Source organism: Varanus komodoensis, unplaced genomic scaffold, assembly GCF_004798865.1.
Source record: "Varanus komodoensis strain SLA01 unplaced genomic scaffold, ASM479886v1 scaffold26, whole genome shotgun sequence".
NCBI lineage: Eukaryota > Metazoa > Chordata > Lepidosauria > Squamata > Varanidae > Varanus > Varanus komodoensis.
The window spans coordinates 2,100,212-2,122,061 of NW_025335684.1; the positions used below are offsets into that span (position 1 = coordinate 2,100,212).

Genomic DNA, 21,850 nt, shown 5'->3' on the forward strand with positions numbered 1-21,850 from the left:
TGGGAGGCACCAGGTTGGGGACAGGTGTCTTAGTTCCTGAGGCATAGGCTGGGTAACAATCATTGGGCAGAATCCAAAGAACTGATAATACTTGCATTCCTTTAGGCCCCAAGCAAAAACCTTTTAATTTTGACGGCATTTTCACTTGTTTTAAGTAGCATGTTAATGGTCTGTATGCCACTAGCGTTGTGCACCTTATATTGGTTTTAATGTTTTTAATTTGTAATTGCTGTTTTATATTGTATTTTAATTTTCATTTCATTTCATTTTTGTTGTATCCTGCCCAAGGAGCCATATGGCTAACAGGGTGGATTAGGAATTTAATTAATAAATAATAAATAAATATTAGTGAGCACGTCCCTAGTGCTTTGAGGATGATTGTACTGCTTCCTGTCCTGTAGTCATCCACCTAACAAGCCTGCGAGGTAGGACGCAGGGGTGATTATTCCCATTTTGCAGGCCGGGGGGTTGGGGCTGAGCGAGGGAGCCTTCCTTGCCCGTGGCCCCCTGGCAAGTTCATGGCAGAGGCATGCGGCAAGTTCCAGGTGTCCCGAGACCTTGCCTAGCACCCACGTTCTTCCAAGGCGCCTCGGAAACCACACCGCGTGACGGATGGCTTCTCCCTCTGCTTCCTGTTTCCTGCAGCTTCACAGAAGCGATAAAGCGGCAGCCCAAACTGACGTTTCTGGATTGCCTCTTCGGCTACTACACCAGCCTGGCGATCATGGTTGTGGGCACCGTGTTCGTCACCTCCAGCTTCCTCGCCCTGGGCTTCGTGGGAACGTTCCTGGGTAAGGCTCACACTCGACTGGGTGTCTCGTCCGCCCAGGGGCCGGGTGTCCCGCTGTGCAGAGAGCATTCCCGTCTGCTGTGGTGCAGAACCCCGAGGCCTGCATCCCATTCTGGGGCCCGCTTGGAGACTAGCCCTAAGCCTGGATGGGGACGAGACTGAAAGGAGTGGGCCCAGGGCAATAACTGGAATAAAATTTGTGCTGGAAAGCTCCGCAGGGCATCCAGCCATGCTGCTCTTCTTGATTCTCAACCCAGCTCTTGAAATTCATACCAGATGAGCCTGCAGGATCGGGGTGTGGATTCTCCGTAGCCTTTTGACAGTTGGGGGACCAATATGATAATACTGGAAGGACAAACCTTCACCTGCAGTAATGCAGCGGACTTGGTAAACTATTCTGCGTTTGCATGGGAGGTTTTCAGGGGCAATTTAGGAATGGAATGACGCAGGGCTCTCTGGAAGGCGTTTGCTTATGCATAAATACCTTTCATAATAGCATTATGCTTGCTACATATAAAATATATGGAGTATATCTGTGTCTTCACGGAAATATTTTTACTTGAGTTTCAAGTATGTATGTATGTATTTATTTAGAGCATTTGTATGCCCTCCCATCTCATAGCCTCGGGACGGCTTACATAAAACAAAACAATACAAATAAAATCCAGATCCACCCTGGCTGCATATTAAAACCTATAAACTGATATTAAAAATTATTAAAATATCATTGAAATAGAAAGGTCTTAGTCTGGCGCCGAAAAACAAATGACGGCGCCAGGCGGACCTCTCTGGGGAGTGCATTCCATAGACGGGGCGCCGCCGCAGGGAAGGCCCTCCTCTGGGTACTTTGCCTCCTGATCTCTTTCATGTAAGACCATGGCAACATTTTATTTTCCCTTTTATCTGTTTGCTGATCTCGTTTTGGTTTGAATTCAAAATGCACAGTGAAAAAGAAATTTGAAAAGAAAAGGAGTGAGGTCACTCCACCAGAACTCCCAAAGGACTTTTGCATAATGTGGTTACTGCCTCCAGTTCCTCGGGGGCCGGCAGTAGCTCCCTGGCCTGAGGTTGCGCACCGCTGCTGTATTGGAAAGCCCCTTCTGCTTCAGGGCCTAAGCCTGGTTTAAGGACAAGGCAGCCTAAGAAGGAAGGACAGCCCACCCAGAATTAGCACTGGGCGGCAGATCGAATGGGCATGCCATGCCGGTCCCCGTTATGGCTTTGCCCACTACCTTGGGATACATGGTGCTTCTGCTGAAATTAATTCTTTCCTTCCCTTTTTGGTAACCTTATTTTTTGTTATCGAATTGTTCAAAGTAGCCATGTGGGTGAGTCACTGACGCTCAGTCTGACCTACTCGCTGGGTGCCTGGGGTGAGGATAAGATGGAGAGCAAGAGGATTATCAGGAAAACTGCGGTGGGTTCCTCACTAGAGGAAGAAAAGAAGGATATAAACATCATGTCATAGTAATAGCAAAAAAATGAGGGGGGCTTAAAAAACCTCCTCCTCCTTCCAAGTTCACAAATTTGTAAAAACACAGCCACTTTTTCCACTGAACTTTCGGCCTACCTCTTTTGTTCCCACCCGTGGCTGGAACAAATTCTTTGGGAGTGGCGTTTGATTACCTTCACCCCACCTTTCTCCTTCCGTATTCTCATCCCCACTCCTGCATCACCTCCCCACAGAGTTGAGTTAGCAGGCTTCTCGGGGCAGAGACCTGTCTTAGTGGGAGGGAAACAGCTTTTCCTGGGTCGGGGCCACCCGCAGTCCTTCAGCATGATGCAGGCAGTTCAGATGCTAATGCTGGCCATGGCTTCTCGGGGGCCTGCAGCAGGTTGGTGAAAAATGGGCCCGAGGTGGTCTGAAAGAGCCCCCCCCCCCCCCCCTTGCAGGAGGCCTGATTCATTGCAGCCGAGGATGACTTATTTGGGTGTCATTTCCGCTCACGCAAAACAGGTGAGTCAGGATGCGAAGAGAACAGAGCCGCCTGCTCTGGGGGCTCTCTTGACGTGAAACGTTTCAGGGGCTCAGCAGCACAGCCCTGCAGGGAGTCAGGATTGGCCCCCTGAAAATGCCAGCTGAGTGGCAGGGCACGGTGGCGGCGTGGCCCTCGGGGGCTGGGGGGATGCGCTCATCGTGCATCATCCTGGGACCATGAAGCACACAAGCACGGAACAGGGAGGCTGGAGGATGCGCCGCGTGAGAATTTAGGTTTGCGCTACTGGCCGGAAGGTCCTTCAGCTAAAGAGACTGGTGGGCTTGGTTGACCGGGCAGCTCTTCTTTTGTCCTCTCGCCCTTGGGCTTGTCCCCCTCCCCCCCGCACCCCGGAATACAGTCCCAAGACCTCCTCCTAAGCAGAGGCTGGCCCTCAGTGCAGACAACCCCTTGCTAGGTGGGCAAAGGTTTTAACCTCGCAGGAGGCGGCTTTTTGCGATCTACAGACGGGAGCCGCAGCGGCTTGGTGGTTGAAAGGCTGGACTGGGACCTGGGGGGTCTGAGTTCTGGTTCTCCGCTTATCCGTGGAACTTACTGGGTGGCTTTGGGCCAGTCACGCATTCTCTGCCTGTCCTGCCTCACAGGATGGTGGTTGTGGGGATAAACGTGGAGCGGGGGGGAACTGGGAAAGCAGCCTTGGGTTCCTCCCAAGAGGAACAGGGTGGGCTTAATGTTATGAAGTGAATTAAAATCGGAGGCAAACCTGGAGGAGTCCCCCAAACCCCCAAGGAGTGTTCAGGGAGCGTGGAAAGCATCCAGCAGAGGAGAGCAAGGGTGCCTGGTTTCATTTCGAAGGGGGCATGCTTGCATGGTGCAAACTCCCAATTTTGCCCGTCCGGAATGATGCATTCCGTGATGCAACTCATCGGAACATCTCGGCATTAATGGGAAGCCTCCCGAATGACGTGGCCACAGGTGAATGCCCACATTGCATACATCCCTTTTCCTCAAGGTGAGCATCCCCAAAGACTTCAGGATACAGCAGTAGCAGGTGCTGTGGAAACTTCTGGTCGACTCTCCAGGGGTTGGCGTCCTCCAATCAGGGAACTGGGCATCTCTTTTCAACCGGTATGGTGAAGTCATCCCGCTGCTGCTGGGTCGTTGGAAGGGGACGCAAGATGTAGGTTAACGGGCTTGGGCAGCGCAGGGTGAATCATGCTTGCTAAACCATTTCATTGTGGGCTCCTATTTTCTTCACCGCGGGGGTGGCCCAGGCCTCAATTTTTCAGCCGTTGGGTATCTTACTTTCAGTGTGTGCCGGCCCACTTTTCTTTCTCCAGCACTGACAAATGGTGTGTGTGTGTGTGTGTGAGAGAGAAAGCTATCCTGGCCCATTGTTCCTACACAATAGGGCCCATTGTGACACGTCCATTCGTCCGGCACTCCTTGGAACCCTAGTCATTCATGCCTGTTCGTTCTCAGGGAGAGATTTGCCCTCGTTTCTATTATGCCTCCCAGGTAATGCATGCCTGGAAAGAGGTAACCAGGTCTCCTGGAGGGAGGGGCAGGGCGTGGGTAGCTGTTTTTGTGGGTCCACCCCCACAGGTCCACAGTATGTGTCGCATTCCCTCCAGCACAAGCAAACAACAAACCCAGCAAAGACTTCATGTCCTCATGACTTGGCCAGATGTGGTCCCACACTTTCTGTTTGTAGGGTTCTTAGCTGGAGAGAATGAGAAGGAGCTGAGAGGGTATCTGTTTCTCGGGGCCAGGTGAAGACCTTTTTATTCCAATGATATTTTAATAACTTTTAATATTGGTTTATGAATGCTTTTAATCTGCAGCCAGGGTGGATCTGAAATTGATTTGTATTATGTTTTATATAATTGTTTATCTATTTATGTAAGCCATCCTTAGGCCTTCGCAACAGGACGGCATAGAAATATTCTAAATAAATAAATTAGAGGTGGGTGCTTCTGAATGGATGTACAGGGTCCCCCAAGGTTCCTGGAGGGTGGGCCAGTTTAGGACCAGTGGAAGTTCCAGACCCTTGGCTCACTACTGCGAGGTACCTTCTCTCTCCTGAGAAAGGGGCAGGCTATATTTCTGGGCCTTAAAAATATCTAAAGGCTGCACAGCAAGCAACCCTGCATAATCTACATAGCACGTGGTTTTTTGCCTGGATATGCCTGGCAGACGATCAAGGAACATGGTTTCCACCCTCTTACTCAGTCCGCCCACTGTTGGAGCCTGGAAAAGCAATTCTGCTCTGCTCTTTCAGGGCCTCTGCAGTCATTGCATCCCACAACCATGGAAACCATGATACCAGGTTCAGACAACCAGAGAAACTCTGGTGACGTGTGGAAACCATAGGACAGACCATCGTGTCTAACCATGGTTGCGACAAACCAAATGCGCCGTGCTGAAATAGTTTGAGGGTTTGAACGGCCTCCTGCGCACGGCGCCACCGTGGCTTGCCATATCGTGCAAACCCAGCCAAAGAGTCTCTCAGTGGACAAGTGGCAACACTCGGAATGTTTGCCCTTTAAACATAAAGAACGATTCGTTTTTATGAAGCAGGCTTTTGAAAATAACTTACTGCTGGAAATGGGATCTAGGAAGGCTCCTATTTATTCATTTATTTAGAACATTTCTATGCCGCCCCATTCGCAAAATGCCTCGGGGCGGCTTACAAAAATATATATATGGGGGACAAATCAATGGCCCATTAGACCATTTCTTCAAGCTCAGTCTGGACAGTCGGCACCTACACGCTTGGAATTGCCTTCAGGTATCCACAGAAAAACCGCTTCTTCCAACATTGTTAAGGAGCCTAAGCCAGGAAGAACAGCCAAAGAGCCCTGTGGGGTCACGGGGAAGTCCCGTCCAATCCAGCGTTGTGTTTCAGCCTCGCTAACCGGATCCCCCACGGATGGTCCACGGGCTCGACAGGAGGGCCACAGCACTTTCCTGGTTGTGTGTTCCCCAGCAGTGGGCAGAGAGAGGCACCCTATCTCTGGCCCTAGAGCTGGCGTCAGGACTCGTAGCCATTTAGGAATCTGGCTAATTGAATCTATTTAAGGTCTGTCTTAGTACTACCTACACACCTCTTAATATACTAAAAGCTCTTCTGAAGTCATGGCAGTGAATTCCGTAGTTTAATCGTGCTTTGAGGCATTAGGGGAACTACTGGAAGGAGAATGGCTGCCAGATGGGCGCCATTTTGAATTCTCATGGCTAGTCCCCATGGTCTTGTGGTGGGTCATTTGTGTCCCCAACCAGCCTAAAGTGTTGTGTGCAATGGCTGGAGAACCAGTGCAGTGCAGTGGTGAAGTCTTGGATCAGGACTTGGGAGATCTAAGCTCTCTACCTAGTCTTGAAGCTCACTGGTCACGGACTCTCGGCCTGGCCTACCTCACTGGGTTGTTGTGAGGTCAGATGGAGTGGAGGAGGAGGCCTGCGAAAGCCGCGTTGGGCTCCTTGCAGAGGAAGGAAGGCAGATGTAAAGGCAATATAATTATCATCCACGGTGGAGCTTCATAGAAGGCCTGATCCTGCGGGTTGTGTTAATCTCAGATGGAACAGAGGCGGTGGTGTCCTACCATTGAACACCTCTCCCTTGAGAGCAACGGCAGCCAAGGTTCTTGGCCTCAGCCTGCCTTCAGGATGGTCCAAGCCCAGCACGACCAAATCGGTGTGCACCATCGCCCCTCTGCTTGATTTTCAGCCTGGGGGTCCGAGCTCCCAGGGCAGTGGGGCAGCTCGATCCAGAGGCCCTGCCAGCGAAGGTTCAGCGTCACAACATGAGAAGAATGCGGCTTGGGGATCTTTTCCCAGAGTTGGCAGAGAGGGGGTTCCATTCACAGATCCATCTTCGCTCATTTCGAAGGGGCAACACCCCCCTCGGTGTGCAGAAAGTCCCAGTTTCGGCCCCAGGCATCTCCAGGGAGGGCTGGAAAATCTTGCTTGGAATCCTGCAAAGCTTCTAGCAGGCAGTGCCAAGGGACCTGTGCCCGATGGAGGAGAGAGCAGCTTTTGGTGTTGGTGCAAATGGAAGACCTTTGCGTGTCTACATCCCTGGGGAAAAGCTTGCTTCTCTCCCCTTTTCAGACGAATGCAGTGTTTAAAGCGGCCTAGAACCATGCTCACTTTTGTAGCCTCGTTCTTGGCCCAAAGAAGGGGAATTGCGTTCCTGTTGCTTCTGATTTCCTCCCCCCGCCCCACTAATGGACCAGCGCAGCTGCCTGCCCGTTCTTAAAAGAACAAAGCTCAGCAAGCGGCCCCCCCACGCCCGCCCGGGTTTTGTTTGCTTCTCTTTTCATTCCCTCCAGTCTGACATCAGAAGGCTCGCATATTACTCGCTTTAAGTTCTGGAATCCAGTGGGGAATAAGATGCAAAATGTACAATTCACTGAGGGGGCCAAGCCTCTTCAAGACATGTTCATACGCAAAGTGCCGTGAAGAATGCAACCGTGCCGGGAGGAGAAGGGCAATTTTCTTGCAACAATGGAAGTCTGCGGAGAGCAAAATGTCTCCAGTGAAGTCGATTGCAGCTGCTCAGACTGCAGGAACCCACGGGGTTGGTATCAGTCCATGCATAAGAAGTGGGAGAGCCTTCCTGGGTTTCCTTGTCCCTAAGAGGAGCCGGGGCAAAGCCCCTTCCTGATGCCCCTTGAAAGCCTCGGCCATTCCAAGCAAGACCCTTGTGAACTCGGTCCTGTCCAAAAGTGGGGGCTGTCCTCGCCGCCCCCCAGCCCTCCCTGCCAGCTCTCAGCCCCTTCCCAATAAAAACAGAACCTGGGCCTTTGAGAGAGAGAGAAAGAGGAACCGAGTCAGCCTCAAGCTTCTCTTGGACTGCAGTGGAACATGGGAAGAACCTGCCCTGCCAGGGAGCATGGGATTGATGAATTTCCTCTGCCCCCAAGTTGCCTTGGTCTCCAGCTGAGGCCCAGATCCTGCCAAAGCCAGAGATCCTGGCAGATCTTGGACCCTGGAACCTCCTGACGGTCTGAAGGACAACATCCGTCGGGAGCTAGAAGAGTTGCTGAGCACAAGCTCTCCCCCAACCCTCCTTGCTCTTGGATCCAGAGCTCCGTGCTGCAAGGAGCCCCTTGGGAAAACCACCGGACGTCCCGGGTCTGTGCTCTGCCAGAAGCTTGGCTGCTGTTGCGCCTACGCCCCTCTCCCTCGGGCCGATTCTCTCATGACCTCCCGTGGATTGCCCAGGTCCATCTTTCCAGCCCGCTTGCGTCCCCTGCATGGCCTCGGCCCCCTCGAGGGCTGTGCTGCCTGCTCTGTGGAGAATTGCAGGCACTCTGGGAGACCAGGACACGAATGAGACGAGAAGAAAACGATGCAGAGGTGGCCATTTCTCCTCTTCCTGGTTCCCTTGAGAAGGTGGGGGACCACACACCCAGAACCCCCAGCAGGAAAGGATGCCCCTGAGCATCTCGTCCCAGTTACAAAGCTGGCAGACATGGTCTCAGGGCAACAGGCCCAGACAAGGAGAAAGAAGTCCTTTCTGCTGTATTCCTTTGATCTCCATCACTGCAAGCCAAGGAGAGCTTTCTCGGTCCTCCTGATTTCTTGGCGTGGCAGGAAGTTAAGATACTGCCAGGGTGGCCGGATGGGGCATTCAGATGCGCGCCAAAGCTGAAGGGTCCCTCGGGCCCCCAGTCAGTCCCCCTGCCTTTCAGAGCCCTGGCCAACGCCCTGTGATCACCCATTTTGCGGTTCGGGTCTCTCTGATAATGCAGCAGGAGGAAGCGAGTCTGGCCAAACGAAGAAGAGGGAAAGGCTCAGCCAACGGCCTCGTGGGGGCCGCTGTGCAGGTCCATTTAGTTCATTAATTTCTGCGCTGCCCACTTAGTCAGAGCGACTCTCTGGGCCGTTCACAGAATCAAGTTTGAAGCACTCCTAAGTGCTTTGGGTAAATGAAAAGACTTGTCAAATTGCGGGCCGGGGGTGAGTCACGAAACGTCGGCCCAGTTCATTTTCCCACCCCCGCGCCGTGCAGTCGACACTTCTGTACAAAGCTGTCCATCGAGCCTTAATTAACATTAGCAAAGTGTTTTGAGATTGCAAACTAAAAGGGCATCACATGGAGAACAAGGAGCTATAATTTATCGGCATTACTACCTGGGACAAGTCTGCAATTTCCTCCATTTCTCGCTGTGAAATGCGCACACGCCAAATGCACACCGTTTGAACTTCCAAGAACGGACGGCTCTCGCCCGATTTGTTCCCCTCAGGTGGCTGCTAAATGGGATAATGACACAGCAGAAAAGTTTTACCCGCTGGACCAACTATGTGCCGTTGCTTGGCAATCGCAGCAGTGGCCGCTGAGTCACTGCAAGACGGGTTGGATCGGTGTTGTGTGTTCCCATTTGAATGCCAACAGAGTCACTGACTCCATTCGCCCCACAAAGTTTGTGCAGGCAGCTCTTGGGGGGTCTAATTGACACGGCGTCTGCAGGATCTGGCCTGAGACTGACAAGGGCTTGGTGTTTTGAAGCCAGATCTCTGCTGCGGTGACTGTCAGCTCTGACATCCATCCAGTTCTGCGGGCATCCAAATTATCAATGAATCCACACCCCGTTCCATTCTCCAGCATCAGTTCTCTTTGTTATTTTCTGCTCTGGTTCGCTGTGCCTTCCACTCATTGGTAATGTTAGCATGATTAAGAGCACGCCAGAATTAGCTCTGCATTGCAGTGTGTGCTCTTTGCAGCTTCCGGTTCCCTGAGTTTCTTTGCCTCTCTCTTACATACTCATCTTGCACCAGTAAAGCACTGCAGAAGAGATACCTTGGGGCAGTAGTCCAGAAATGGACGCATCAGCAGTCTCTGAGGAACCCCAAGGGCTGCAGATTTTCCAGAAAGAAACCCTCTTTAACAGACAACAAAATGGCAGGAGGGAGGAAGGAACGGGGGAACAAGACAATGGGGAGACTTGCTGGGGGTGGAAGCGGGTGAAGAGGTCGCAGGTGGGACAGAAATAGAAAAATGGGCAGCCTGAACGGAAAGGAGGGTTACTGGTGGACCATTCCAGCTGGAGCCCCCATAAGACTCCGTGAATGAGGCAGGGCATTTGCTCGAGAGGAATCTCATCTGGGAAGCCTTTGGGCAGGCAGCTGCCCCTTCCTCTTCCTTGGGGATGGTCTTCGGACTGCGAGATGCAGCGGACTTGTGAAAGGTGGAGTCGTTCTTGTCCTAGTTCTCCTTACGCAGCTGAATTGCAAGAAAGGAGGAAGCCCAAGCCGTGGTGTGGCCGACTCGGGGAAGCATGAGAGAGGAACCTGCTTGCCCACCCCAGGGCCCAAAGATCTGTGGAGAGAAGCATCTGGAGGGCTGGTTTTGACTGGAAGGAGCCTTCCTTTGTGAGCAAAATCCACTTTCCAGACACTCGGGGAATCGGCTCGCGAGGGTGCCACGGCTAGACGACGAGAGCCTGATGTGGTTCCAGCGAGAGACGAACCCTCGCAGAGAACGTTCGTCCTGTGCTGCTCCGAGACTGCGAAGGCCGGGTGTCGGCCGCGAGCCACATGCCCGCCTGCCCCAGCGCCACACTGCGCGAGCGCGGCCGAGCCGAGCAGCTGCCGGTGCCACGGGTGTGGATGTGCCGTGGCACGACAGCGCAAGCGGTCCAGATGGCCGTAGGGGCGCTGTCTGTCACCATACGCAGCTGGCATCGGCTCTGCAGCCGGCAGTGCGGCGGCGTCTGTCTCGATCTAGGGGGGGTTTGTTGCGTGTAATCGCGAGAAAGATGGTCGTTTTGCATAACTCGTGTCCCTTGGTCGTCTTGACCAGTGTCTCCCATGTGATGAATTCGTGTCTTTTTAAAGTTCTGGAGATGGCCGAGTCTGGCTCACCGTTTCCAAAATCATTTCCTTTGATGCCTCTGAAGCAGTCGAGACATGCCACGCATTGGTGAAGAGATTGATTTTAACCCTCTTCTCTGCGATCACGTTTTCCCTGATGTATTTCTTCATGTTTTTATATTTCATCTAGACTTCTGTAGCTATCTGATCTAAACAAAACCACATACTCTGGAACCATCAGCTAGAAGAACATCGAGAACAAAAGCGAGTAGTCATAATCACAGTTCCCAACAGATCCCCGCTGCGTTGGGCTCACTTTTTTTGGCTTGGTTCTCTGTCGGGGGTCTTAAAACCAACGTGGCAAATTGGAGATGCCAAGCTGGACAGAAGGAGCTGTTGGCGTGTGGTTTCACAGTGCTTTCATGGTGGGTCAGGGAGGGGGTGCACACTGGGGTAGAGCCAGTCTGGTGTGTGGGTCAGGCGCATGGGACTGGGACCCAGACAACCCATTCTCGAGTCCCTGCTCAGCCATGGAGCCCCTGGGTGTCTTTGAGCCAGTCACAGGCACCCAGACCAGCCTACCTCGCAGGGTTGTTGTGGGAATGAGATGGAGAGGAGGAAGATGTAAGCCACTTTGATTTCATTGTAAGAAAAAAGGGGGTATAAAACAAATAAATAAATGAACATTCTGGTGGGCGAGGAGCCCTCCTGACGTAGGAGTCACCAGCATCCCCTGATGGGAAGTTGCCTTAAACCCTGAATCCGGGTCAGGGACCATCCAGCCTAGCGGTGTGGAAGCGGACAGGCGGGGGTTGGGTTTCAGTCCCAGCCTGCTGGGTTTCTGCAGGAGTTTCCTTGGCCCGTGTGTGTTTTGCCCCTCAGCTGCGCTCCTTTCCCCTGCGTGGTGGAGATTTATGAAGTTCTGCAGGGCGCGAAGACAGCGGCAACGAGAAAGGCAGTGGGCGAGAGCCCAGCTCATCCATCAGAATTGACGGGTGGCCAGATGCGGGAGAGCAGGAATGTGGGAGTCCTTCCCAGAAGGCGGAATTCACAGAATTCCCCACCTGCCGGGAGGTGACGGTGGCTTTTACCATGGTGGCTTTGAAATGGGCTCAGCAAAAGCCCAGGGGATAAACCTATTCCTGGTTATTGACCGCTAGCGCTGCATGGAGCCCCTGGACGGCTCTTGCGAGGCGGCGAGAATGGTGAAGGACCGCCGAGGCCCGTTCGTCGCCTTGTGGAGGCGGCCCGTGGGCCTCTGGGCAGAGCGGGGAGCTGGGCCGGGTGCCGGGCCAGACCTCAGCTGCTCCGGCGGTTCTTCGGTCGGCCTGAACCCGTGTGCCTCTGTTCCCCTGCAGGAGATTACTTCGGCATCCTCAAGGAGGCGAAGGTGACGTCCTTCCCGTTCAATATCCTGGACAATCCCATGTACTGGGGCAGCACCACCATCTACCTGGGCTGGTCCATCATGTAAGTCCCCCGGCCGGCTTGGCCACCCTGCATGGTTCCCTCCGGACCGTCCCCTGGAGGTGTGAGCTGAGGCCGGAGGGGAGCGGCCCCCGGGAGGAGTCCGTCAGAGGGAAGGCGGAGGCGGCCGGGGGCAGCGAGGGCTTTTGCTGCGCCAGCCAACAAAAATGCAGTGCTCTGGGGTCTTCGTTGCAGCTGACCCCCTTGGACGAGCCGGCTGTTTGCCCGTATCTGCTTCCCCTCCTTTCCCCCTTTTTGAATGCTCCTACCTGAGGCTGCTTCTGAAAGCAGAAGCCCCCCTCTGCCCGGCCCACGCCCAGGTAGGGTCCTGACAGGCTCCCTCACAGACACACGCAGCAAAAGAGACTTTCGAGTAACTGGAAGTCTGCGTGTGCCGATCTGCACAGTTTGGCTTTTTCGTCCCATGGTCCTGATCCCCATTTTTTTCAGTACCCCTCCCCCCCACCCCGTTCTGCTTCTCCACCTCTTAATGGGCCTTTTTAGTCAGTTCTGAAGTTGGGATCTAGTATGCTTTAAATCAGAGAGAGTGAGCCGCACAGAGCCAAGTCAGACGGGCGCCCGCGTCCCTTTGGGTGGCACCGAAAGCGCGTGTCGGATAGTGACAGATCCGGCTCTCGCGACGCATCGGCTCTCTCGCACACACCTTTGCCGTTCCCATGGGCTGCTCACCAAGAAGCATGTCGTGCTGACAGTAGCAATAGACAGCTCTCCGTAAAATAAAAATGGGGTCTCGCAAAGCACCCGTCGAGGAAGCGGGCCGGTGCCGCCTGCGCAAGAACAGCTGCTTGGAAGAGGTGCAGATGCAGTTTGTCAATGGAACCGTCCCGGGTCCTGTTTCGAGACTCTGCCAAGTCGGATTCGGAGGCTGCTTGTCTGCACTCCTGACACGGGGGCCTGTGTCTCGCCCCCGGCCTCCTGTTCCCCTTGTTCCACACATGCCTGCCTTTTGCTCCCGCCGCATCCGTTGGCAGCAGATTCCGTGTCTTGACGACATCTTGGCTCATTCTCTCTCGTCTTCTCCTCCCAGTGGATTCTTCTGTTGCTCGCAGCCCTTCCACCGCCTCCAGAAATCGCTTCAAAGTGTTGCTGCATCGCGTCAGAGTGCAGGACCTCTTGCAACCTGAGGGCTCAGCCCCATTTCAGAGAGGTTCTTGGAACCACAGTCTCATGGCAGGCAAAGCTGAAAGCAGTTTACCACGGAATACATAAAATAATCCAGATTAAACCAGGGCCAGCAAGAACAGCAACAGAAACCAGAAGCAGGAGGCAGAGAAGGGGCCTGACCTCCTGCAGAAGCAGAAGGGGCCAGTCCCGAGCACACCCCATGGAGGAGCGTCCCAGAGCACGGGGGCAGTGACCAAGAAGGCCCTGCTTCCGTTCGAGGGCAGTGCAGCCTCCCGAAATGTTGGGAATTGAAGCAAGGTCTCCTCGGCTGACCTTATGCTACAGAGAAGCAGATGGATGGGAGTAGGTGCTCCTAACACTCATTCATAACGTTCATCATTTTTCCGCTCTGTGCTCTGTATAGCCCCTTCATGCCGTGGCGAAGGGGCTTGCGTAGCGCAATGGAGCTCTTCTGAGCTCTGCCGTGCAGGGGCATCCAAGACGGACTGGCCGTAGCAGAGCGCTCTGGCAAAAGGTGACCCGCTGGAGAGGGAGGCGGCAACCCGCTGCAGTGCCCTTGCCATGGAAACCCCACGGACAGGGCCCAGTTCAGCCCTGCCTGCTCCGTAGAAGGCCAGATCCTGAAGATGGAGCTCACACACTTTGGCCAGCTAAGGAGAGGGAAGGACTCGCTGGAGAAGAGCCTGATGCTGGGAAGGGTTGACGGCAAAAGGAGAAGGGGGCGGCAGAGGATGAGGGGGCTGGATGGGGCCACTGGGGTATTTGGAGTGGGCTTGGTTGAACTCCAAGGGATGGTGGAGGACAGGAAGGCCTGGAGGAACGTTGGCCATGGGGTCGGGACAGGTCAGGCAGAACTTTGCGACAGAACAACAACTCTATAGATGTGGACTGCATTTTAGCGTTGTGAATAAATGAAGCAATTGCAATCTTCCACTTATTTAAGAAGAAGGATTCGAATTGCACTTGCCAAACCCTGCCTTTGCGACGGCACGGGCATCAGCCGGTCAGCGCTAGCCACGGCCGGCTTTGCTCCGGCTTTGCAGAAGCGTGTTTCTGCCCCCCTTGGGCCTGGCGTGGGGGACAGGACGCCGCGAGGCACTTCGGCACGAGCAGTCGGAGCCTCCCTCCCACCCACCCACCCGCGGCTGCCGATCTCTCATCGCCATGACAGCCGAACATCGAGCTGTGTCCGTCCACTCCCTGGGAACATGTTCCGTACGGCCTCACCAGAGGGACCCAGGGAATGGATCCAATTTCCTCGGCTAAAGCTCCGCTCAAATGACCGGGTGCAGGGGGGCCGCGAGGTCTGGCAAGTACCCTCCCCTCGCTGATGTTGCAGGCTTGGGTAGCCGCACTCTTCCCATCTATTAATGAACTTGGCATGCGGATCCTCGCAGTGCCGGATAGTTAAAAATAGACAAGTGTGTTTAATAGATGCAGCATTTAATTCTATTATTGCTCTTTGTTTATCGCTGGCTGATGGATACAGTTCGTGAGTCGCCTCGCTGCAAGCTCCTGCAGCAATTCGCGGCATGGAGGCCGAATTAAGGCAAAGCGACTCTCGGAAAACAGAGTCAAGTGTCATTTCGAAGCTGCTGGCTTTTAAAATTCAGCAGCAATGAAGCACCTTTTGGAAAATGAGCTTCAGCTTTGCCCTCTGGCTATATATATCCCTCCCTTCCTTCCTTCCTTCAAAGAGTTTTCCAGAATAAAGCAGAGGGAGAGAGGATGGGGGAAGAACCTGGCGTAAGTTTGAGGGTCAAGGGGCTCCACAGAGAAGGTGCCACACTACAAAGACCCTGCTGTGTGCCCTTCTGCAACCTCAGTAAAACAAGCTCCCTGTGGAACGGCTGCCACTTCCTGACCGAGGGGACAGGGAAGCGTGGAAAGAAAAATCAGATTTTAGAATAATTTTTATTTTACATTTCTACGCTGCCCGACAGCCAAAGTTGTCTGGGCAGTCTGCAATAGAAATCATGAAATACGGCACAATCAAGTATCATATAAAAGCTTACAGCAAGGATATGGACTAAAAATACCAAATATTTGGTGATTTTTTTCATAATGGATGAGGCTCAGCCATCTCCTCTAAGAGGTCAATGTGGCCATCGGCTCTAAAAATCAGTGCAGGACTATCCGCAGAGGTGATCTTCTGTAGAAAGACGAGCAGACAGTCTCAGCCCCAAGAAGCTTACATTTGGACATGCTGGTACTTGGGGTATTTTAGCTCGGCCCCCGTGTTTTGCGTCCAGCCCCACCTGCCCCTGGAACATGTCCTCCGAGAGCTTCTTCAGAACTGAGCACGGATGGAAGAGGGACATTTCTGGTGCTGAGGGCCTGGCCCAGCAGCCTTCTTTTTGCTCTGAACAATCCACAGGCGAAGCTGCCCCCTCCTGCGTCTTCCTTGCCCCCCAGCCCTGACGCAGAAAGCGACCCGGGGCAACATGCCTCCTTCCTTTTCCATCTTCGCCCCTACACAAAATCCTAGCTCTGCCTCCCCGTTTGCGGCACACGTTTCCTCTCAAAGAGGAAAGGATGCTGTTTATTAAGATGGTTGAAGCAAGATTGTGTTAAGTTCGGCAAGATCAGCCTCTGCTGAAGATTTGCATCAAACAGGGACTTTCAAGAAAGAACTGGGGAGATGTACATCATTACCCTTGTACTGCCTCCGTGCAGCAGAACTTAACTGGTGGTTCTGAAGCTCAACGGATAAGTGAGGTTAATTTGTTGTTGATTGCAATGAGCCAGCCAGAAGCATCCTGATCTATCTGTGTGTGCGCACGTGCTATTTGGTTTTTTGTTTAAAGTATTTTTATCCTGCTTTTCGATCTTGAAGGCTCTCCGAGTGACGTACGATGAGAATAAATAACGCAGACCGCTCCTGCCGACTTGCAAAAGGAAGTGGATTGGGACGCTAGCCGGGTGCTTGGTTCTCAGCTGCCAAAATTCCTGTGGCAGCCACGACACCCCGCAGTTGTGGTCCCTCTGCTCTCTGAGAAACTCCCTGGGCACCTTTTGGCTTTGGTCATGATAAGTGTAAAAGATTCTGGACGCAAAACTCACTGGCATCTGCTAAGCACCTAGAAAGAGCCCGGTGCCGGATCGGACCCAGAATCTGTCTAGTCCAGCATTCAGTTCGCACAGTGACCGAGGTGATGCTTGGGAGAAGTCCATCAGCAGGGGAGGAGTGTGCCAGCAGCATCCCACCCATGTTCCCCAGCAGCTGATGTATGTGGGGATGGAACTGCTTCTCTCAAACACAGTGTTCCCAGTTGGAAAGCTCAGTTGTGGAACGTAAACTAGTTGGAGAAGGAGAGGAGTCAGGATGTCAAGGGTAATGGGGGAGATTGGATGGACAACTGCTGAGAACCAAACCACCTCAGGTTTCGGGGGAGATACTGCAAAACGGGGGTCTGAGGAAGACCCAGTGAGCCAAGCCAAATGCGTAGCCCAATTAAGTAACACCTGCCATTCTGGCCCACGGGGCGTTCCTGCCATCTGTACTTCCCACCAGCAGTACAAACCTCCCTGAGGATGAAGTCAGGCCTTTTGGGAAAGGAAGAGAGGAGGAGCTCTTCCATCTGGAATCAAGCCTTCCCACAGTCAAGAGCTAACCTTCCAGCTCTACTATCCTATGATTTTCATGCATTGGCAAAATCCGCATGCTTGAGGTCTAATTCTGCGGCACTGTGACTCTGCCTCCTCTCTCTGTCCAGATAGTCCTTTGCACAAAGAGGGTGGCCTTAAGAGCCAGGGTCTCCTGGTTAGCTTGCTTTTGGGATGCGATTGCCTTCGGGGCTAGCTACAAGCACCTGCAGATCACTCTGCTCACAGCCCTGTCCAGCCCAGACCCATTCGGAGCGCCTGCTCACCTGGCACCTTCTGCTTCCACGGCACTACCTTATCCCATGGTCCACTGCCATCCCCCTCGTCCCGCAGCACCCGACGCATCGCTTGCGCAGCTTGCGCTAGCCGCTTCCTGGCACCAGCCGCCTCAGCAGTCACTCGGGGCTACCTGATTTCTTCTTAGTCATCAACATTCATTTGTCCTCTGCGCCGTGACCCATTTCCCTAGTTGCTAACTCTGCTGCAGCTCGAGGGGAGACATTGATCAAGTTTTCATCAATCAAAACAAGACTTGGAGCAGTTCAAGACGCAAAAGCTGTTGTTGACTGCTCCTTGATTGAAGAAAGAAGCACGTCATGAGCGGTGAAGTCCTGCAATGGGAAAAGTTTGATCCAGAATGCTGGCAAAAAAGGGGAAGGAGCTGATTTAGAATGGGTCAGACTATCTGGCTGAGTTGCTCCAGTTTTAATGCTGATTAGAGGCCAGTCTTAGGCGGCTTTCCAGGTTCTTGAAGGTGCTCTGTCCCCACCCTGCTCACGGATGATGCTGCGGTCTAAGCCTGGGACCTTCGGGATGTGGAAGGACTCTTGATCCTGAGTCACGCCCCTCGCCTGAGCAGAAGTGGCCGAGCCATTTATTTTCACCAGAACGAGTCCGTTTGAAATGCTGCTCATTCCTGATGCTACGATTAAAAATGGAGGTGCTCGCAGCCAGTGCTGGCCTCCACTGAATGAAACCTGCCTTATCGGGGACCAACACAGACGGAGGCAGGGATGCCCCGCTGTGGAGGGTTGGCAAGCCACTGGGAACTCTGCCTGAGGCATCACCCTGGCATCTGCGGTCTGCACCGGCCTTCCCACTGGCTGCTGTCGGCAGAAAGGGCTATAAAGAGCTCCCCTCCAGGGTGGGACACGTCCTGGCGCCTGGCTCCAGAAGCTTGGCTCGGCTCCTGGCTTGATTCCTCAGTCCCAGCTTCTGTCTGACACGCCACTCATGCAGATGGTTCTCCTTCCGTGTGAGAAGCCATGGCTTGTTAACCACAAACAACCCATGAGAAGAATCCAGGGGTTGTTGTTAGACTCTGAATGGTGGGTTGTTTCTGGTTTACAAACCAGGTGGATTCACACAACACAGCATCCCATGATTTGGCAACAATCCACACTCAACCCGCAGGCTGGCTTGTTGCGTCATGTGAACCAGGTCACTGCCTTCCAGTTCTTATGAGCTTTTGACTCCGCTTTCACCAATCTTTGCGCCCACTGCCATCACCTGATCTGTCTCCAGTTAAACAAAGAGGCGTGAAACATTCTTTGGGGATGGGATTAGGAAGCTGGGGGTCCTGCTTTCACAGCAGAGAAAAGCTTGGAGAAGAAGATGCCCTTTTAAGGCTTCGGATGTTTGTTTTTGGAGCTTGACTAAGCATCACTAAGAATTAGAAGACCTAACGGAGGCCCACTGCAAGGTCCGTGTGGGTGAGGAGCGTTTCGGAAGCACGTTCCACTTAGCCAAGGTTTCCTCCTGGATCTGCACCGCTTGAAGGACATTCACAGGGCGAATCGCTGCTTCTTTGGCCTACATTTCTGCCCTGGATGGTCAGGAAGGTTCTGGCTGATGCTGATGACGCGTTTGCACTGGCCTTATATAAGCATATTTTCAGCACTTAAGTAGCCCACACCATCTCCAGGCTCCTGCCCTCATCATTCCATCTCTGAGTGAAATTGCTTTGTTTAGCTTAGCAAAACGGGGGCAACCCAGTTAGATGAAACAGCTGCTTTTGCCAGGAGAGCAGTAACTTTCGCCCAGAAGCTTTGGCCGGGTAGCAAAGGGTGGAAGGCAGGGCTGCGTTCACACTTCAAGGGCAAAGCCGAAACGTTGGGTGTTCTTCTGGGGAGGCCGAGATTACGGTCTTTCCGTCCCTCTGGCTGAACACCTTATTATATAAGACCATAACAAAACAGCAGCCGGAAAACACACTTTCTCTCTTTGTTACCTTCTGTCTTTGCTAACAGGCACGCAAGCCCAGCTGGTCTCGTCCTGACAGCGGCCGTGGCGCTGTGTTATGCGGTTGCGTTGCACTACGAAGGGTGAGTTGCTTGCAGACCCGGCAAGCAAAATACTGGGAAATAATACGAAGGGGCCTTTGCCAGTTAACCCAATGCATTTTCCAGAGGACTTAATGGGAAGTTCCCTTACACTGACTTGAACTTACAGTACCCCCTGCTCACAATTTGTTCTCAAGGGCAGGGGGTGTTGGACCTCAATTCTGGGGCATGTCGCATGGATCGGGGGCCCTGCACCAACAGCTTTGTCCAAGGCGTTCGGTTTCTGTTTGCACTTGAGGATGCTGGCGGGACTGCTAAAAGCAAAGCCGGCTTTGTTGATTGTGAATCGGCAGGTATCTTTCGTTCCATTGTCCAGTTACTGAATATTTTTAAGGACTGTATGGGAATGTATTACTTGTGCTAATACACATTGGCACTAATGTGAATTTGCACACGTTTCCATCAGCCTAAGTACGGATAAATATTAATACTCGCTAGGGCAAGTTTGCCTGAATCCCCAGGAAGAAAAAATTCGGATTGCAAGTCCACGGAAGCTGAGAGACTCAGCCTTGTTGCTAAAGAAACTGCAGACACTGAACCTGGAGCTAAACCAGATCTTAAATATTGCTAGTTGACAACACAGAAAATTTTCTGGCTGTTGGGAAAGGGACACTGCGCAGAGCTCAGTGCGGAAGATCTGAGGTGGAACTCCTGCCCGCTCCCAGAAGGTGGGAAATCGCTGCCTGGAGAGCCAAGCGGCACCAGCACCCGACGTTAGCCACTGCCAGCAGTACCATACTAGAAGGGCCCAGCAGTGGTCTCGGCTGGGCGGAAGACGAGCTCCCTGGGTTCAGACCCCCCTGCTGGATGTCCGGTTCTTCCTGCGGAGAGTTTTTGCTTAGCGAAGCATTCCAGAGTCTCCTCCCGGCAGACGGAGTGAGGGTCTGGGCCAGGCTTTGATTGCTCTTTCAGCATCAGGAGGAAATGGTAGCAAAGCGATGATCTTGTTTTAACGGCAATCTCTCTCCCTTCTCTCATGCCCTTCCCTTTCCTCCAAAATTATGTGCCTCTCCCCACGCCCCCACCCAATTCCCTCTCCAGGCCTTTCACGGAGGAAATCTATCGCCAAAAGGCACTCAAGAGCAAATAAGGGTTGCAGAAGGCCAAGAAAAGCTGGGCAGCAGGAGGCAGGATGATGTTCTTCCACCCACACAGCCGGCCCTCCGAGGCAGGATTGTTGGATCGGACATGTGCGCTCAGCCTGATTGCTAATTACACTTTCCTCCAATCTCTTCAAAGGTCCCTTTTTGAGATAGAAGCTGGGGGCGGGGTGGGAGGGTCGAGGGAGGAGGGCTTCCGACCTTCACAAAGACTCGCACCACCCCAGGCGTGGGGGAGGGCTTCTGATGAGGAGCTTCCCCCCCCCCCGAACTTCCTGTGGCTTCCATTCAGTGCATTAATTTGTGGGTGTTGATTGTATATTTGGAGCATCAAACAAGTAGGACAGGCAGAAGACCTCGCGGGGAGAACCCAGAACGGCAATCTGGGGGCATTCCTTGGTGAGACAGAACAGTTGGAAGGCCCCTGTGCAGGGATCGGGGGGGGGGGGGGGATATTGGGGATAAGGAAGACGGACTTGGATGCCGGGCGCCTGTGGCGTCATAAAGACTCCAAGGCCCCAAAATGGTCCTGACTGAAGCTCGACCTTAAATCAGCCCCGAGATCTTTCAGCAGCCCCGTTCTGCACGCAAGGTGTGACGGCACACGTCTGCCTCCTTCATCCGGGCCAGCCTCTCCCAGAGAGAACATACAAAAGCATCATTTTCCCAGAGTTTGCAGAAGTTCAGTGCCAATAGCATCATTTGTCCTCGCCTCTCCACACCCTCCGTTCCCATCTGTGCAAACACTTCCTCGGAATACAGAATTCCTTGGACTGGGAGAGGCAAAGCACTTTCTGTAGCAAAGTTCACATCTGTGACGAAAGCAGCCTCTATGGGTGTTCGATGCGCTGCCCGTATTTTTCAGACCAGGCCGAAGGTGACGTGCTTAAAGTGCTTTTGAAGATCAAAGACTGGAAAAGCTATTTGATGGACTGAGAGGGATGTGCGTGAGGTTATACATTCTTCCCGTTTTCTCTCCTATTGGCCTTTTGTCATAGTCCCATCATGGGCCTGGCTGTGAAAACTTTTTAAAGCTCTCTTCCTTGTTTCCAAGGAATCTCCGATCTCTAACACAAGGGCTTGTCCAGTTCTGTCCACTGCCGCCTTAACGCTGGGTAAGTGCTGATGCTCGGAACCAGTCCCAGTATTACCAGCATATATTCAACACGACTCAAAATGAACTGGATTAACCGTGATATTCAGCGCGCTGTTGTGTGCAGAACTGGACCTTACATCTCGGTGCAAGAATCCAGCTGTTTTTCAGTGTGTTCACCACAGTCACATCTCGGGCTCACACATACTAAATAAACGCACACAAAGTAAACAAGGAAAGGGTTTATTGGTGCGCCTGCTCATCATTTCATTGCGTCTCTTTCGGCCTGATCGTGAGTTTTCTGGAGAGAGTTTTATACGCGGGCAACCCTTTCGCAGCCTCTACTCCCTTCCTGTTTGCAAATGCTGGACCTGCCCAGATGGCCCTGGAGAGCATAGCCAGCGAGCAAGTGCAGGAGCCCGGTTTCTGGAGGGGGTCTAAATGAGCCCCCCTTTGAGGGGAAAGCCAAGGATGCCGCCACCTGCACTGTTTACAAGGTCTTCTCCCATCTGTGCAAACAGCCCGGTTAGTGTCCCAGGTTGCATTCCGGT

General features: G+C 53.1%; 1 protein-coding gene across 3 annotated transcripts in view; it reads left to right on the forward strand.

The window, feature by feature from the left end:
* Positions 1-21,538, forward strand: part of PEMT (phosphatidylethanolamine N-methyltransferase) — a 48,764-nt gene extending 27,226 nt beyond the window's left edge. For 2 of the 3 annotated variants that reach the window (XM_044433732.1, XM_044433730.1), the window contains exons 4-7: positions 646-791; positions 11,904-12,015; positions 19,014-19,088; positions 20,148-20,338. In XM_044433732.1, the coding sequence (XP_044289667.1) occupies positions 646-791; positions 11,904-12,015; positions 19,014-19,088; positions 20,148-20,196 (382 nt within the window). In that variant the 3' untranslated portion in view covers positions 20,197-20,338. Of the gene's footprint in view, positions 1-645; positions 792-11,903; positions 12,016-19,013; positions 19,089-20,147 lie in introns of all 3 variants that reach the window. The other variant, XM_044433731.1, reaches the window with a different exon arrangement.
* The last annotated feature ends 312 nt before the right edge of the window (positions 21,539-21,850 follow it).